The 19310-nt window shown below is 47.4% G+C and overlaps 1 protein-coding gene across 1 annotated transcript; it reads left to right on the forward strand.

Annotated features, from left to right (window-relative positions):
* Positions 1 to 4123: 4123 nt before the first annotated feature.
* Positions 4124 to 19114, forward strand: LOC146823065 (uncharacterized). The gene is made up of 3 exons (XM_085606364.1): positions 4124 to 4651; positions 5751 to 5974; positions 19064 to 19114. The coding sequence occupies exons 1-3, from the start codon at positions 4270 to 4272 to the stop codon at positions 19112 to 19114; spliced, it is 657 nt and encodes a 218-aa protein (XP_085462490.1). The 5' UTR covers positions 4124 to 4269.
* Positions 19115 to 19310: the final 196 nt, after the last annotated feature.

Below are 19310 nucleotides of genomic sequence, written 5' to 3' on the forward strand. Positions count from 1 at the left end.
GTTTTTTTGGGACAATTTTATAGGTTTGCAAGGGATTATGGGTAACAGAACCTGCTGCGAGCCAGTCAAGTCACCCTATCCTGGAATCTCCTGGGTGTCTAGTTTAAAAAAATGTATACGCTTGCTAGGTTTCTCTAAGTTTCGGCAGAGCTAAGGTTAAAAAACTACAGCTAGGCACTTTGCAAAAAAAGGTTCATTTTCCACTGTGAAAATGTGGTGTGTCCACGTTGCGTTTTGGGCCGTTTCCCGTTGCGGGCACTGGACCTACCCACACAAGTAAGGTTCCATTTTTCTTGGAAGACTTTGAGGAACGCGGGGTGGGTGGAATTTTGTGGATTCACGCAGATTCCAGAACTTTTCACCACAGAAATGTGAGGAAAATGTGTTTTTTTGACAATTGTTTAGGTTTGCAACGGATTCTGGGTAACAGAACCTAGTGAGAGCCAGTCAAGTCACCCCATCCTGGATTTCCCTGGGTATCTGTTTTTAAAAATGTATAGGTTTGCTAGGTTTCCCTCGGTGCCGGCAGAGCTAGGGTTAAAAAAGTACAGCTAGGCACTTTGCAACAAAAGGGTCCTCTTTCACTGTGAAAATGTTGTGTGTCCACGTTGAGTTGTGGGCCGTTTCCTGTTGTGGGCACTAGGCCTACCCACACAAGTGAGGTACCATATTTATCCGGAGACTTAGGATAACACGGAATTGTAGAGCAACTGTTATTACCTATTGACTTTCAATGCATTTCTGCCTTCCAAATGAAAGACAATGTGTAAAAAAGAAGTCATGTTGAAAAATGACCTATTATTCTCATGCTCGTATGGATGCTCCCAATTTCGAAAATGTGCAAATATCTACTGTTTCTAAACTCTATGGGCCCGATTCACAGAACAAACTTAAGACTAAATCCTAAACTTAGTACCATTCTGGTATTCACAGAATGCACCTAGTACTTCTGGTATTCACAGAATGAAATTACTACTTTTGCGATTCACAAAATGAACTTAGGACTTTTGCTATTCACAGAATCCATTTACGACCACTAAACTTACGTCCGCACCCGGGCCGGATTTTCCGCAACCGGAGCGGAGTTTCCGGGCCCGGAGCGGGAAGCCCGCATGCGGGCCGGAAACTCCGCTTTAAGGGCGGATTAGCCGCTCTCGGGCCGGAAACTCCGCTCTCGGGCCGGAATTTCCGCTCTCGGGCCGGAAATTCCGCTCTCGGGCCGGAACATCAGAATTGGGACCAGACTACATCACTGTTGCCATTGATCATTTGAGCCAAGGGGAAACACCTGTTCAAGTCCCTACCATCCCCCACCATGCATCAGCTGACGCACTCCAGCCAATCCTAGCTCGGCACCACGTATAACTGCAGAGCAGACACACACAAACCCTTTCAACATGTCACTGAATGTGTTTGTTGCACTGCCCCTTGCCATGCACCAAAACCACTTGAGGAGGAGGAGGAGGATGAGAGCCAGAGCAGAGAGGATCTTCAGACAGAGGATCAACTTATTTGGAATGTCCAGTCAAGATATAAGGGCCAGGTACCGTTTCCCTCCAGAAATCATCTTGGAAATGGTATGTGAGTGGGAGCAGGAACTTGACTCCGTGACCTGCTGCTCACATGCAATACCAGCATACCTCAAGATCCTATCAGCGCTCCATTTCTTCGCCACTGGCTCATTCCAAAGGGTCTCCAGTGACCATGTGGGCATATCCCAGGCAAGCCAGTCGCGGTGCCTGCATCAGGTACTGCGATGCATCACTGCAAGATCCCACCTCCACATACATATGCCACCGACACTGGCCCTGAGACAAAGGGCAGTACGAGATTTCTTTCGCATTGCACAATTTCCACGTGTGCTGGGTGCAATTGACTGTACCCATGTGGCCCTGCAGCCACCCCGCCACATTGCACACATCTTCTGCAATAGACACAGATGGCATTCCATCAACGTGCAAGCTGTCTGTGATTCCAGAGGGAGGTTCATTGATGTGCATGCGGTGTTCCCCGGCAGTACCCATGACAGCTTCATATTCCGCATGTCACCTCTTGCCCGGCGGATAGCTGCGGGAGAATTTGGCAACATGTGGCTACTGGGTAAGTACCAAGCGTTAGAAAGGAGGTTTATGTGTTTTTGAAATGTCTGAATGCCCCCCACAATTAACCATAGTACTTTAAGATTCATAAAGCTAGATACAGGGCCCACCTGACAATGCATGTAATACAGTATAGATCATGTCCTGTGCAAGTCAAAGAGGGAAATCTAACCAACTGCCCTTTCCCCTCTACTTAGGTGACGCTGGGTATGCACTTAGCCCACATCTCCTCACCCCTTACAGGCGTGCAGACACTGTACCACAGCGTAGGTACAATAGGGCACACATACGGACTCGAGCCATCATAGAGCGCACTTTTGGTCTGTTGAAGTCGCGATTCAGATGTCTCGACCGTACAGGGGGGGTGCTGCAGTACTCCCCAGAAGTAGTGTGCAAGATCATACTAGCCTGTTGTGTCTTGCACAACATTGCCTTAACGCATGGCTTACAGATACCACTGGAACCTCGGCTACCTATGAATCTGGGAAACCGGGCCATGGCACATAACCGAGGTCAGGGCATGCAAGTCCGTGAGCAGCTTGTTGCCACGTTCTTCACATGAGCAACCTGTAGTGGAATGGACCAAATGTGGATTGCTGTCTGTTGCCAATGATGAAACTTGGATATACACGACTGTGTCAATAAATTCCTTCCTGAGGCTACTTTGCAAGCCACACTAACTGCATGTTAATCACAGCTCTTGACAGTAGTCAAAACGTTGAGCCTGCATCAGCACATGTGCCCATGTCAGCGATCAGTGTAGTGGATGTCCCGAAAGAATCTATAGCCACAGATGCATGACACAGCCGGACCTCATGAGGATGGGTCTCTTAATCAGAAAAGGCCATAACCATAGCATTGTCGGCCCTGTGCCATCAACAGATGTTACTCCCCCACAAATGATGCGCCCACGACGTGAGTGATGCAATGGGTCAATCAGACGCCATGGGGCAGATTAATGTGGGCTTTGCGGCCCTTTCACGCTGCCGTTGCGTCACTTTTGTGACGCTGCGGTGGTGCAAAGCCAGCCCCATGCTGCGGGGAATGTACTATATGAAGCATCTGGGAGATGCGTCACGTTGTAAAGGCCTGCGCCACATGTAGGCGTTCTGGTGCAGGGGGGGGGGGCCTTCCGTGCGCAGAAACGCCTCCTAAAAATCTAGAATATTTCACTCAGTCACTTTTAAGGCCATGCTGCGTCAAAACCCTGCGCCTGCTTGAAGCAGGCGTAAGGATTGACGCAGCATCATAGGGATAGGGCACCCCCGAGCCTTGCTGGAGCTGCGTTGTGCATGCGACGCAACTCCAGCAATGCGCCGCCTTTCCAACGGGGGATGCGTACGCATCTGCACATCCGAGCTGCACGGTGCACCGAAATTTCAATGCCGCGCATCTGTGTTGGCGCACGGGTGGGCAGATGCATCGCAACTCTTCTGACGCATCTCTGCTGATTAGCAGAGATGCGTCCGTAGCCGTAACTCTGCCCCCCTGTGTTAGTGATATATCCACACTTCTCAAACACAATGTTCTGGAACACATCACACAACTCTGCAAATGAGCACCTAATATGGACTACATGTACCATAATGCAAAGCATGAGAAACTGAAACAGAAACTGCAGACATGTCTTGAAATGGTCACTTCACCCTCTTGTCACATTTAATTAATTCTCACATGCACTGTCTTTACTTTTTTATCCAGAACAGAACAGCAGGATGGCAGTAGATGTGATCCCAGATTGTGGATGGATCTGGATGACTACAAAATGGCAGGCAACTACTTCCTGTGATGTATTTGCTGCCTCCCACTCCCTGTAAAACATTTCCTGTATGGAAAAATATGTTCCGGGTCATTTTCGGAATTTGCGGCCAAAAAGCGGAAGCTCCGATTACGGAGCGTACGGCCCGTGTGCGGAAACGCCGATCACGCGGCGTACGGCCCGTGTGCGGACCTCCCGCTCCGGAACCGGAAACTGCGTTTACGGGCCGTAAACTCCGAAAATGACCCGGAACACATAATTTCATTCAGGAAATGTTTTACAGGAAGTGGGAGGCAGGAAATACATCACAGGAAATAGTTTGCTGCCATTTTGTGTTCATTCTGAGTCATCCTCTATCACAGACAGATCCTCTGACATCCTGCTGCTCTCATCCTTCTTATTATCCCCATAATGGCTGAGGGTTACGAAGAGAAGGCACCCCCTTTCACTGAAAGTGAGTTGGACATCTTGGCTGAGGGGGTGCTGGCCAAATTTTCTCAGCTATATGGGGACCCTGAACACCAGCTGAGCAATGCAGCCCGGGCCAGGCTGTGGGCCAACATCGCCGAACGCTGCAGTGCAGTGGGAGTCCACACCAGGCGTGCGAGGGCATGCCGCAAGCGCTGGGAGGACCTAAAACGGTGGGCCCGGCACAAGGCTGAGGAGCTGGTGGGCCAGTCTTCCCAGCACCATGTGCATCGTCCTCGCCTATCCCCACTGTACAGGAGGGTCCTGCGATCAGCTTGGCCGACCCTCCATGCTCAGCTGGAGGAGCAGGAGCAGCAGGGACATGGTAAGTGCATCATATGCTAAATGTGTCTGGGAGTATGATGTGAGTGAAACAGTGCTGTACCATTGTGTGTCCGATGCCTCCATTCACAGATTCCGTGTCCATGCAGCAGTAACCAAGCTTAAAAAGGCACACTGTGGCATATGGACTGTACAGGGCAGAGTGCATTTTGGGAGTTGGAGTCTCGCCATGACAACTGGCTAAATGAGCCATATTTGTGCATTTGGACTGAAATCAGCTCTTCCCGCACCACTACAATTGGCACTAGGAAATCATGTGTGCATTGGATGAGCAATGGTACAGACACTGTCCTGTGTGCGCATGGCAGGCCAAAGGGTATTGGATGCTATGACTTGCATAGCATTTTTAGAGTGTGGGTTCCAATTGTGACAAAACATCATGTGGCATGGAGTCAAGACAGACTTTGACATCCTTTCATCACTCTTAAGCGCTTCTAAATTTACAAGGGGTGTTCACTGACAGACGTCTCAGCCTCAGTGGCCTGTTTCACATGTACAGGTAGCTATCACTAAATTCCCCCAGTGTTCAGCGGTGTACAGCATTACCATATCAGTCACCAAAGCCAATATGTGCCACTGGATTGTCAGTACATGTGTGGGGACAGCCAAAGGCTAGACTCACAATTTGGCTACAGAAATAGGCCAGAGCCTCAGTGCATGTGTGACCCACATTCGCCACTTGTTGTGTCCCATACAATGCTACAAAGCAGATGACACTTGTCCAGACCTTAAATAGCTGCGACTCCCTATGAATGGCCATAATCTGAGATTCTGGACTTCATGTTCTCCATTGGTGGACTGCTTTTGGAACCTACACATGTAGCTGTGGCAGGACACACAGATCCCTAGAATGCCAGGTTGAGGGTTGGCCAATACAGTCGTGTAAGCCACACACATCCACGTGAGATGGCCATGTCAGACTCAATCCAGGACCTGACGGTGAACATACACGTAATGTCAGCTCATAGACACTGACAACTATTGAGTGTGATCAGAGGAAAATAAGTCTGACCTTGGATCCTATGAATGTGTCTCGTCCTGCATGACACAAACATAACATTCGGATTTTGCTTACATTTCAGCAGGCACAGCTGGCGGAACAGAAGGGCAGCAGGACCTGGTCCGGAGCAAGAGGCCACCAGTTCGGCGGCGGCTACACCCACTTTCCACCAGCGAGGAAGAGGAGGATGAGGAGGGACCCTCAACATCAAGAGGCAAGGGGATTGCGCCCACCCAGACTGACAAGGGACACCCTGATGCTGGTGCCACATCCCAGGTGGAGGCTGCAGACATTGATTGGGGGGGGGTGAACACGACACCTCGGACCATGAGGTGTTGGAGAGCAACTCTCCTCAGGATTCTTCACCTGTGGTCCCTGAAAAGGTGTCCTCGGGGCAGGCCAACAAACAATCTGGGCCTGCCATCAGCCCCTCCCTACCTCTAGAGTTCCCCATTCCATCGGGGGACCCAGCTGCATCCCCTGCAACCAGTCCCCCTCATCGTAGCCGCCAGCTCCCCAACATCATTGGCTCCGGACCTCAGGCACCACATCCCTCCTCTTCCCCCCAGGCCCCTCCCGGTGTTGTTCCTCCTGTGGCTGTGCCAGTGGACCTGATGTGGATGTGTGAGGGTCAGCCAGACATGTCCGCTCGCATCGCGCTACAAGTGTGTATGGAGGTACGCATGATGCGAGAGGACATGCTCCGATGTATGGCCACCCTCACCACCGCCATCAATTCACTGCCCGCAGCCATGTCGTCTGTTGTCTCCCCAATCCCTTCCCATACCACTGTCAATGTCTCCCCCTGTCCATTGCCCCACACTGTTTCCCCCCGTACTCCTCGTGTGGCACGAACCCAAGTGGTGCCTGTTCCTGCACCCGCCAGACGTGTGCCTGCATCGGACTCTGAGGATCTGGACATTGTGGTCCTAGAGGATGACCAGAAGGACACTTGACTTTAGACGTGAACAACTATTTCATTTTCCCCTTGTAAATAGACTGTTTTCCCTGACGCTCCCTGACGTGTTATATTTTTTTTGCCCCACCCCAATCCAGGTTCACATCTCCCTCTGCATTAAGATCTTCATTTGTTTTCCTTTCTCCCTTCCAAACGGACGGTTGTTCTTATGTACCTTCTCAAAATACAATTTGGACTACTCATAACTTCCACTTGTTTAACTTCATTCTGAATGTCTGGTTCTGAATATGGACACATATTTGATGGGTCATCTGCTATGCACATAATGGCTGGTTGCAACGATGGGTCACACTTGTAACTGTGTCACACACACACATACCTTCTCACATCTCCAGGCCACCTGCAACGTTACACAGGACATGATACACAACAGATGATTAGTTTTGGTAGGTGTTTATTTGGTGCACACACAAACACGTGATCACATTGTCCCGGGTTCCTGTCACTGGTGAGTGCGACGCCGCAATTTGGGGGGGGATGACCGCTCCGAGTGCTCAGGTCTGGCTCGCCGCCTACGTGGAGGTGGGTACTGTCCAAGGGACTGTCCAGGGTCATCCACATGTGCTGTGGCAGATGGTGTTTGCACACTTGATGGCTGTACAGGTGGTGGTGGTGGTTGTGCAGGTGGCGGGTGTGACAGTACAGGTGGTGGTGGTGGTGGTTGTGCAGGTGGCGGGTGTGACTGTACAGGTGGTGGTGGTGGTGGTTGTGCAGGTGGCGGGTGTGACAGTACAGGTGGTGTTGGTGGTGGTTGTGCAGGTGGCGGGTGTGACTGTACAGGGGGTGGTGGTGGTGGTTGTGCAGGTGGCGGGTGTGACAGTACAGGTGGTGGTGGTGGTGGTTGTGCAGGTGGCGGGTGTGACTGTACAGGTGGTGGTGTTGGTGGTGGTTGTGCAGGTGGCGGGAGTGACTGTACAGGTGGGGATGGTTGTGCAGGTGGCGGGAGTGACTGTACAGGGGGTGGTGTTGGGAGTGCCAGTTCAGCCCGCTGGTGTGGATGTCTCCCTTCGCTGTGTTGGTGTGCAGTTGGTACAGGTGTGGGGATGTGCTGTCCTGTGGGCAGATATGATGGCTCCCCTCCCTGCGTTGACCGTGAAGGGAAAGGTTGGCTCACTCTCAAAATGCCCTCCATCATCTTCATGGCCAAGGCATGGTGTCTTGCACTCTCGTCCCTCTGGATGGATAGCATGTCTCGCATATTTCTGGACATGTCCTGCCAAGTCCTATCCATCCTATCCAACACTTGGCTCAGCCTCTCCACCGCCTGAGGGAAGTGGACCATGTCCTGCAGGGAGTCCGACATGGTGGACAGGGTAGCCCCTATGGCACTAATGTCCTGCCTCACATCGCTCTGCTGTTGGAAGAAGTCCTGCTCCCACTGGTCATCACAGCCAGGTGCAGGCCCTCTCTGCAGCTGTCTGCCATGGATGGGATGTGCAGGTCCTACGGCAGGGGGTGGGGTGGGAGGTGTCAGCCTGTGGGCAGGTGAATGGTGCCCAGGGGATTCCAGCAGCACAACAGGGCTGGTACTACCCCCAGATGGTGGAGAGGCTGGCAGGGATACACTGTCTAGGGAAAAGTGGGTAGGGGAACCACCATGTTGGTCCTGGACGTGAGGACTGTGAGGGAGTGATGTCTGTGTTGTGATGCGTGTGTGCTGTGGCTGGTTTGCTCGAGTCTGGGGACAGGCCATGGTATGCCTGGGAGGAGGCGGAGGGACGTTGCTTGGCAGAGGAGTTGATGCCCTGACCGATTTAGCCAGTCTGGCACGATATCGCGCATTGCCATCTTCATCGTCAGACATGTAGTCCTCATCATCCACCAAGCAGAGGTCCTCAGGATATTCTTCCTCCTCCTCCTGAGCAGTGCTTGCAGCCGACATGACAGCTTGGAGGATCAGGGGATTCTCCCCTCTGATTCCACGTCGGCCCGCACTGGTCATAGGCCTGTCATCCTCGTCATCAGCATCCCCTGGAACAGAGGTTGCAACCGTATTAGGGATTGACCTTGTATGACATGTGGTGCAAAACAAGGGTTTGTATCAACTGTACTTTGCATCAACAGATGAGGATCATGTGACCTGTGTAGGGTACCACCACAAATGACAGCTCACACCATAGCACTGAGGGGTTACACAGATACAGGCAAACTCACCAGCTCCAGCCACAACTCTCTGTCCCTTGGTGTTCCCCCCTAGTGTCACCTGCTGGACCTGTCTCCTCACGGGCCTAGCTGTCCCTGAACCAGCAGCTGTAGAGGGAAGTGACAACATTCTCAATTATCTGCATCACCAATTGTCAGACAGGCACATGACACTCCTGATTTGTATTTCACTTTGTACACAACTGCTGATTACATGCAGAGGGGAATCAGGATCTCTGTCATGGCTTTGGAGTCGAAGCCAGTGACACACCTCATGCTAGAATTACCTGGAGGACGGCCGCGCGAGGGTTGGATGTCATACAGTCCCCGGGATGGTGCACGCTGCTGGGGTGTAATCCGGTCAGCATCTGTGATAAGACATACAGGTCTATATTTTGCAAGAAGAGATGGTAGCTCTGAGCCAACATGTCATTCTCAATGACCATTTGTGGGTAATCCAGAACGATGTGCAGCATGTTTAGCTCCTGAACTTTACATTTAGGCACCTGCTCACATGCAGCAGTTGCCAGCCGTTCCCTCCACACAGCAGTGACATCAATCAGATGACACATCAACAGACACCTCATGCTAGAATTACCTGAGGGACGGCTGCGCGAGGGGTGAACAGCTGCAGCCAGGATGTCATTGAGTGCCCGGGATGGTGCACGCTGCTGGGGTGTAATCCGGTCAGCATCTGTGATAAGACATACAGGTCTATATTTTTCAAGAAGAGATGGTAGCTCTGAGCCAACATGTCATTCTCAATGACCATTTGTGGGTAATCCAGAACGATGTGCAGCATGTTTAGCTCCTGAACTTTACATTTAGGCACCTGCTCACATGCAGCAGGTGCCAGCCGTTCCCTCCACACAGCAGTGACATCAATAAGATGACACATCAACAGACACCTCATGCTAGAATTACCTGGAGGACGGCTGCGCGAGGGTTGGATGTCATGCAGTCCCCGGGATGGTGCATGCTGCTGGGGTGTAATCTGGTCAGCATCTGTGATAAGACATACAGGTCTATATTTTGCAAGAAGAGATGGTAGCTCTGAGCCAACATGTCATTCTCAATGACCATTTGTGGGTAATCCAGAACGATGTGCAGCATGTTTAGCTCCTGAACTTTACATTTGGGCACCTGCTCACATCCAGCAGTTGCCAGCCGTTCCCTCCACACAGCAGTGACATCAATCAGATGACACATCAACAGACACCTCATGCTAGAATTACCTGAAGGACGGCCGCGCGAGGGTTGGATGTCATACAGTCCCCGGGATGGTGCACGCTGCTGGGGTGTAATCCGGTCAGCATCTGTGATAAGACATACAGGTCTATATTTTGCAAGAAGAGATGGTAGCTCTGAGCCAACATGTCATTCTCAATGACCATTTGTGGGTAATCCAGAACGATGTGCAGCATGTTTAGCTCCTGAACTTTACATTTAGGCACCTGCTCACATGCAGCAGTTGCCAGCCGTTCCCTCCACACAGCAGTGACATCAATAAGATGACACATCAACAGACACCTCATGCTAGAATTACCTGGAGGACGGCTGCGCGAGGGTTGGATGTCATACAGTCCCCGGGATGGTGCATGCTGCTGGGGTGTAATCCGGTCAGCATCTGTGATAAGACATACAGGTCTATATTTTGCAACAAGAGATGGTAGCTCTGAGCCAACATGTCATTCTCAATGACCATTTGTGGGTAATCCAGAACTATGTGCAGCATGTTTAGCTCCTGAACTTTACATTTAGGCACCTGCTCACATGCAGCAGTTGCCAGCCGTTCCCTCCACACAGCAGTGACATCAATCAGATGACACATCAACAGACACACATGTATGAGAAGATGACTGATAGGAAGGGATAAATGACCCGGATTCCTCCCCATTACACTGCTATCACCTTTGCCATTCAGACTTACATATTTCCAGAGTCTCATGTTGTTTGTTGTCAAGTCAGAAAGGGTTTCATGTGTGAGATTTACAATTGTCAGGGACATGATGTTGCTCATTTGTGCTTCCCCACGCATGAAGTCACACATATTTGTATGAGAGAACACAGATGTCTTATGTCCATCCTTTGAGTGTCCTCTCTTTGCGTACTCTATTTCCCAGATCATGGTACTACTTAGCTGACGACGATTGGTGTCTTGTACAGCAGACATCCAAACCTCTTTTGTCAAACACTCACCTATACATGTGAATACAGTAGGAGAGGAGGCAAGCAGAATGCAACATTGCGGATAGGCTGAGAGGCTTTGATGCCTTCTGCCTGCACTGGATTAGCGTGTTGCTCTTCAGCCTAGTCATTTAGCAGGTGTAACTACATGAAGATTCACCTTAGCAGCCCCTACATTCATCTCAAAGGTACACTACTGGCATCAGTGTTGGCCTCAGCCATGCTATTTTCATCATGGTGTTTCCTATAATTGAATTGCAAGCCGGTTGTGTTTTGGTCACTTCATATGACTCATGGTACTATTGAATGTCCATTCTGCACTCACTTGGCATACATTTTGTGTCATCCTTTCATTAGCCACCAGGGTCTGATCTTGCATGGGTTCAAATGCCATATGTGAGCATATTGTGATGCAGGACAACAGTGTTGTAATACACATGCAACATACGGCGGACGTGAAAGGCACATTTCTTGAGCAGTCAGCCTGATATATTCTTAGGTTCCCCTCCCTTGGCCCAGCACCGGAACAGTGTGTGGGCCCTGAACAGATGTCACAGCCAACCTTGTAGCAGAAGTCAGTGTGTGTCTTTGATTCTGGGAGGACCTCGTTGTACCTACAATGATAAGTGTGTTTTGCTACTTAACATTCCGGCAGCCACATGTGATGCACTAGATTTCTGGCACAAAGGATGAGCACAAGCAGTTGTGGGCACCAGCGTAGCATTAGTGTGTTATACGTAATATCATGATTGCTCCCACATTACTTCGAATGGGCCCACTACCTGGATGCAACCAATATCACAATGACATGTCTACGGATCATGATGTGAGGTCCACTATCGTGTTTTGTTGATGGCCAACACAGAAGCCAGACAATGTAAGTGGTACATGACCAGCTGTGTGGACTGGGCATTTGATCTATATTGGAAACATTCAAAGTTGGACAGTGTATGCATTGTCAATACTGATGACCCTGGGATCTCACTTGTTCATCATTGCCATATTTCAGTCAATTACTTTGATTGATTACGTCTACAGACACCATTACAACATAGTGGGGGCACCCTTTTGAGTAGTTGTGGCACTCGATGACAGGATTGGATTCCCAGGTCTGGGCCTGTTGCTGTAAAACATGTCATGTTCAGCAATTACGAAGGTTTGATGAGCCAAGACATGTAATATATTGTCTTCAGCTGTTCACAATTATAATTATCTAAAGGTGGATGTCCATTGACTACTCCAATAGTAATGCAGCGATTTGTACATCTCTGGTTGACTTTCATATGTGGGCACTACATGTCCCTCTGTCACTCCTGGCAATGCATGCATTTTGACCATCTCCTGGCCACTTTGACTTACCAGTCGGTGAGGGTGTACGGTGGCGATGCCTCCCAGTAGATGCAGGGACCTCCGCTACGGCAGTTGTCTGTGCTCTGGCTGAATGTGTCAATGGGTGAGAAGAGAGAAAACTAAACATCTGGAATATGTGCTGGTGGAACATTTCTGTGATTTCCCCATTTCTTCTGCATGCTAACAGTGTTTTGCAGTACTGCTGCTGACTGGGCAGGTAGGAGCAGTGGTGCATTGGGGTCGTAGTGGCGTGGCAGGGTGGGAAATTTACAACAGAATAGGTGTCTGACTTTTGGACCAGATGGTTCTCTCACCTTCTGCTTTGTGCTTTCAGCTTGCACGGGGTGATTTACTTCATAGAGATTTAGTGGCATGTTTCCACGCCCCTTGTAATACATTAACACCGCAGTTGCGTCACTTCTGTGTCACAGCGGTGGGGTAATACAGGTGACACATTTGGACGTATTCCCAATTTTTTTTATTTTTTTTTTATTTATTTATTTTTTTAAAATTTTTATTGAGGATTCATGTTACACTATAGCAATACAATATGAATACATTTTGACTAAATAAGAAAGCTGAATGAGGTATAAGCAAATTACAAAAATAGCCAAAACAAAATAAATAAAAAAACAAATATGGATGAAGCAAGAACAAGGCATGTAGAAGTCGGTTGACGAATTACATTTCTAGTGTCTAATTGAGATTGGAGGTTGTAAATCATAGAATGATGTGGCGTCGATGTTGATCTAGAAGTTAAGATACATATAGTAAAACAAAGAGCCATCTGCCACAATCAGAGGAAGAAAGAGAGTGAGAAGGAACGTATAGCTAATGAAGATATAAATATTAGAAGCCAGACGTAGCTATATTCTGAAAATCAGTAAGATTATGACAATCTACTAGTGCGCCAGGCAGCCACTGGTGCCCAAATCTTCAACCCCAATTCTCTTGATTTTTTCCCCTTAAGTTGATACAGAGCCGCCTCCACATTATGTATACCTAGAAATCTGGATAACCACATTTGAAATGTTGGGGCCTGTGTATCTTTCCAAGCTGCTGAGATTAAGGTTCTGAGTACAGCAGTAGAGATGAAAATTAGGGCTTCAGACTTATTCCCAATGTTATGCATCTATGTTGATGCCTCACGGTGTGCGGGCCTGCGCAACATTAAACATGCATCAGCTGTGATTTTGCAGGGTGTGTGTTTATTTGGTGATGCCTCGTACAAGTGATGCATTGTAATTGACGGCATTTCACGTAGTCACTTTTCATAGGGTGTTGCCATGCAAACTTAAACCAGCTTGACGCACCTGTAATGAGTTGCCCTGAGCGTTAGGTGTAGGCGGTCCATGGACATAGTTGGAGTTGCGTCACACTTGCGACACTACTCCAGCAGAGCATCCCCCTGATGCCATCAGTTGCGACACCCATCTGACTATCCCAGCGCCACAGTGCACCGCATTGTCAATGTGACGCATCCGCGGTTGCACAAGAGTTGGATTGGGTGTGGCATTGTTACTGGGGCATCTCTGCTGTAATTTGTCAATTGCTACTTAGCATGCTGGTGTATTAATGCAACTGGACAGTGGCCATGTTTTCAGGAGTGGAGGAGGGATTTGCCATTTCCATCCCTAAGGATTGTGGGACTTGTAGTGCTACATACAGAGGGTGACACAGGAGTCTGTGACTTACGGATTAATTAATACACTTTGGACTACTTCCTTATTCACACTGACAGTGCAACACAGACCTTCTATTCATGCACTTTCACTTTTCATCCCACTTACCTGGTACCACGTAGCGGACGTCACTGACAGGCAGCCCATGGACCAAGTGGGGGTGTATGGTCGTCAGAATGTCCTCCTCCTGTGTGGTGAGGCGGATGCGTGGTCCAGATTGTGCGGCTGGGAGGATCTGTTGTAATTCCATCCTGGCGTATTTATCCTTTACCCTCAGCCGCTCATCCTGCCATTTCTTTTTGACGTCCTGCACAGTGCGCCTGTCCTCCCCCAATGCTGTGACAGCAGTGGCTAATTGCTGCCACAGGGCTGCCTTCTGGCTCCCACTGGTGCAGTAGGGTGGGAGTCCATAGAGGCGTTTATGGTGCCTCACAATGAACTCCACAAGCATGGTGGTCTCCTCTGCTGTGAAGTTCCGCTTTCTCTTCATGAGCTCCATTTTCTTGGCCGGTCTCTGCTTGGAAATCCAAACTGCGTGTGACCAAACCGGTGCCTTCACTGTGTGCTGCTTTTAAATGTTTTTTGCTGCTGGTCAATCTGTGTTAATTGGCTTCAGCTGGATCATGGTGGGGGATGGTAGGCACTAGCAACATGATGGCTAACTGGAGCTGTTGGCTGGGATTGGCTGGAGTGCGTCAGCTGATGCATGGTGGGGGATGGTAGGGACTTGAACAGGTGTTTCCCCTTGGCTCAAATGATCAATGGCAACAGTGATGTAGTCTGGCCCCAATTCTGATGTTCCGGTCGGAGAGCGGAATTTCCGGCCCGAGAGCGGAATTTCCGGCCCGAGAGCGGAGTTTCCGGCCAGAGAGCGGCTATTCCGCCCTTAAAGCGGAGTTTCCGGCCTGCATGCGGACTTCCCGCTCCGGGCCCGGAAACTCCGCTCCGGTGGCGGAAAATCCGGCCCGGGTGCGGACGTAAGTTTAGTGGTCGTAAATGGATTCTGTGAATAGCAAAAGTCCTAAGTTCATTTTGTGAATCGCAAAAGTAGTAAGTTCATTCTGTGAATACCAGAAGTACTAGGTGCATTCTGTGAATACCAGAATGGTACTAAGTTTAGGATTTAGTCTTAAGTTTGTTCTGTGAATCGGGCCCAAGATTTTGTTCCCATTTCAGAAATACATAGGTGACTTTCATACCGATTGTTCCATGTATACATTTTCCCAAAATAATTGCTATATACCTGGTACATAATAAAAAACCATTGCAAGACGCTGCTCAGTTATTGGCTCTGGGTTCGTCGGGTTCTTGGTGAACCTACAAGTCCTATATATCCCCACAACCAGAAAGGTTCAGCAGATGTAACGGTATATTGCTTTCAAACAGCTGTCATAATTAGAAACTACAGGTGAAAACGTTGACACAAATGGCTGTTTTTTTCAACTAATTTTCAATTTTTCCTATAGTTAACAGCAGCGAAGGGGTTAAAACAACAATTTGGTACAGAAGTCCCATTGGGAGTTAGCTGGAGGCTAATGGGATGTAGTTAGTGTATACAAACTCTAACAGTGGTATTCAGTACCTTCTAAACTAGGCATTGCTAGACGGATGATCACAACAGGGTTGATAGGAGTAACTTCACCTAAATTCACATTTTCAGTATGCTATTTCATAAGTGTGGTTATGTGGAAAATATCTATCGCTGGAAGACACTATAACACAAAGAAGCTTAAATACTGTTTTTCAATACATGATATGCTGGAGGGAAAATAATTAGGCCAGGGTGAAATCTCTGTTACACCTGCGTAATCTTGTGTAATTTTAGTAGTTTCACATTATACTTGTTACATGAAATTCCTGAAATGATGCTATTACGCCATGTCGCACAACTATGCACCATTCGTAGCAAAAATTAAGCACCAGTGCTTACTTTTAGCTGGCAGTTGCCATCGGGGGCCATCAGCACTTATTGATTTGCATTAAACACACAAAACGAAAAAACCGAGGAGGAAGATGGTTTAAACCATCACAAAGGGACAAAGCAGGAACCTGCAAGATTGAGATAAAGGAACAGGGAGTGTGTGGTAGTTGATTAAAAGGCATGGGATTGATGTAATACTACACAAACTTGGCATTCGGCATACCAACAGTTATTTACACACCCGCCGGTATCTGCGCTGAGGTTTGGGCACCGGCCCTTATTCTTTAACAATGTAAGCACTGACAAGAATACAGGAACAAATCAAATGACCAGAATGCGACTGGTTGCTGTTTGTGGTGCATGTATTTTTTGCAATAATTTTTTTGCATGAAATGTAGCATTTTACCCAAATGTCAGTTTTGCACTTTGCAGAATTATATATAACTTTACTGAAATTTTGCGTAATTACACAAATGCGAAATATGCACACCCTTAAAAATATGGAGGGCTAATAAAACCTAAACTAATCGGTCAATATAACCCAATTTAACCTAATCAACTTAATATAATTTACCGCAATTAGTATGCAGCATGCTTATGTGCACCATATTAAAATTGTTGTTAGTTTAAATATGCTTTTTTGTTTTTAACTGTATGATTTTAACATGGGTTGGTGTTTTGGTTTTCAAGGTAAGACGGCAATGTGTTTGAAGACTCCACTTTAAATACTCACAGAAACATGGTTTAATACTCACATTATCAGCCTGATTGGCAATAGTATATGTGCAAAGTCTCCCTCTAGATTACAGACTGAGTCAAGATGAAGGGATAGGACAAGCTGGGAGAGTTCTTGGCCGTGAGATGCCAAGTTTGCTTGTTTTTGAAACCCAATGATTAGGCTGGCTAAGTTTGAAGGTGATGCTTGTTCCATCATGGTATGGCGCTATAAAAGTCTCGAGCTGTCAGCTTATATAAAGATTTTTTTTTAATTAGCCTGTCTTTTTCGCCTATATATATTCACTGTAAGTATTTGATGAGCCCAATCTCAGGATTTCTTTGCTGTAATTTTTTAAGTGGTTGGACGCTTTTTAGGCCTCAGCTACAGGCAGCTTTTCCGTTTGGTGGCAAGACCTCTTGTTTACAATACAGGTCTTATACAGAAAGTGGGCTTTGGGTCAGCCGGAGCCTCCTATTTTTGTATTCATACCACCTGGGAGCATTTCTGACTCACAGCGTTTGTACGGATGCCATAGACTTACTTCACTGCTAACATCAGACCTTCTTTTCATCCTGGGAGGGACTATTTCCTCTCTCTCTCTGAACCCCCACAGCCCCATTTCCGTCCCTCACATGGCCCCCTCAGACCTCTTTGTTTATGTTTTCAACTTTTTTAGTGTCTTGGTGGGAAGCCATCTTAAAATGGTTCTCTGACCGTTGAGATGGCAGCTAAGAGCATATGCGCACACAACTGCTGTAGGCATCTCAGAATACGTTTTGCTTATTTTTAACAAATGTAATTTAAAGATGGCTGCCCCTGAAACAGACCCATCCTAGGCAGGCATCTTTGACCAGCATTAAAAAGAAAAGCACAAAATGAACTCTAAGGTGGCCACCATCGAGGCACATCCATCCATGGTGGACATCTTTGAATGCATTTTGTTTTGTTGTATAAACCTGTTTCTATATATTAGCCACAAATGCATACACCGTCATCATCACAGTTCATCATATTTCCTTTATTTTGGTTGAATAAAACCATAAAAAGTACAGTATAAACATTAAAATGGAGATGCAATAAAACATGATGCAAATTCATTGTGTGGAAATATTTCTAGGTAATACTAAGCTCTGTGCGAAATTTCAGTCCAACAATACAAGTCTCATCATAAATTTTTAAGATCCATAGTATAGTAAAAAATGAAAAAAGAAATTTGGATGAAACATCCCATAGTTAAAAATGATTTACAATATGCTAACTATTTTAAAAAGCATTCAACCTAATGTATCATATTGCTGACAGGTATCTAGCAATGGAATACACCACACAGTATCTGGTGTTGGTTTTACATATTCTAAGAGCTGTGTGGTGGTCCCTAAACCCAAGAAGTCTACAAAGGGGAATAATCCAACATGTACGTTGTTTAGCATAGGCGTTACAGAAAAAGCACATGTTCAATATATTCTGGAACTTGACAACCCATCAGACATAGATTCGATATGTCTCCCTTTCTGGTCCAGGAATGGGTAAACGTAAGCAACGGTAATATACCTAATCTAAATTTAACTTAAAATGCACGAGCCGCAGGATTGATAACCATATTCAGGTATTGCTCATGCTCACATTTGAGCATCAAGAAGGAATCTACCAGGGTACCAGGGGATGTAGCAGAAAATGTTATGCCTAATTCATAATTCCAGTAGGACGTTTCCAGCTTCTACCGAGCACCTTTGGGTAATGCAGAGGGCTGTAGCCAAAAACCTTTCAGACCTAACTTGAATAACCAATTTTTAATATGCACAAACCAGGGGATCTTCCCAACATTGTGTAGGATTCTAATGCAAACCTATAGGGACCTAGATCCTCATTGGTCCAGAGCCTTATCCAATATTGGATAGGTCTCAACATAGCAATGTCAGAAATCAATCTTAGACTAGGTTGAATATAATTTGCAGTCGGTGCACTGGTGGGGAGTCTCAAGAGGGCCTTAACAAGGGTATTTTCAGCTTTTTCAAGGGTTTTCAGATTACAGTGCCCCCTTAAAACTACCCCATACATAGCCCCTCCACAGGCTCGAATCATAGGTGGGATATCTATTGGCAAATCTTAAGACAGACCCAGTTCTTTGCTTTAGGGTCATAACCCTGTTCTATACCTGTGCTACCCACCTATGGGAGTCTTCCACTCATGCACCGAAATAGTCAAATTCATGTACCCTATCCAATGTATTTTATAATCCTTCACCTTCGTGGAGCCATTTTCAGTTTAAGCGATAGGAGATGTACCAAAGAAGAAGTGTTGAAGCCAAAATACACCATTGTCGAATACCTCTCCTGAATGGAATGTCTTCTGTCAATTACCCTGCAGTGCCCCACCTAACCCTCACAAACGTTTCTGTGTATAATGCCTGTATCAGGGACAGAAGTTTCAGTGGGATCCAGATCACACCTTCACAGCAGCTACCTAACATTAAGTAAAAATATTGGCAAAGCCAAAAGGTTTCAGGGCCAAGCCCTAAACAGGTTTGGCACCGATTGTGCTGGTTTGGTGCAGTGTTTACATTAATTCTAGCTTTTCAAATAACTTCAGAAGGACATGAGCATTGGCTTTGCCGAACACATTAAAAAAAACTGAACAATTTCATGTATTAAATCAAGGCATGA

The sequence above is a fragment of the Triturus cristatus genome, chromosome 5_2 (genome assembly GCF_964204655.1).
Source record: "Triturus cristatus chromosome 5_2, aTriCri1.1, whole genome shotgun sequence".
In the NCBI taxonomy this organism is placed as follows: Eukaryota; Metazoa; Chordata; class Amphibia; order Caudata; family Salamandridae; genus Triturus; species Triturus cristatus.

What these genes read in the sequence shown, in the direction of transcription:
- LOC146823065 (XM_085606364.1), top strand. Translation starts at nt 4,270, where the DNA reads ATGGCTGAGGGTTACGAAGAGAAGGCACCCCCTTTCACTGAAAGTGAG. An exon ending in GCAGGAGCAGCAGGGACATG is followed by an intron (nt 4,652 to 5,750) that starts GTAAGTGCATCA and finishes CTTACATTTCAG; the next exon opens with CAGGCACAGCTGGCGGAACA. An exon ending in CAGACATTGATTGGGGGGGG is followed by an intron (nt 5,975 to 19,063) that starts GTGAACACGACA and finishes TGCCTGTATCAG; the next exon opens with GGACAGAAGTTTCAGTGGGA.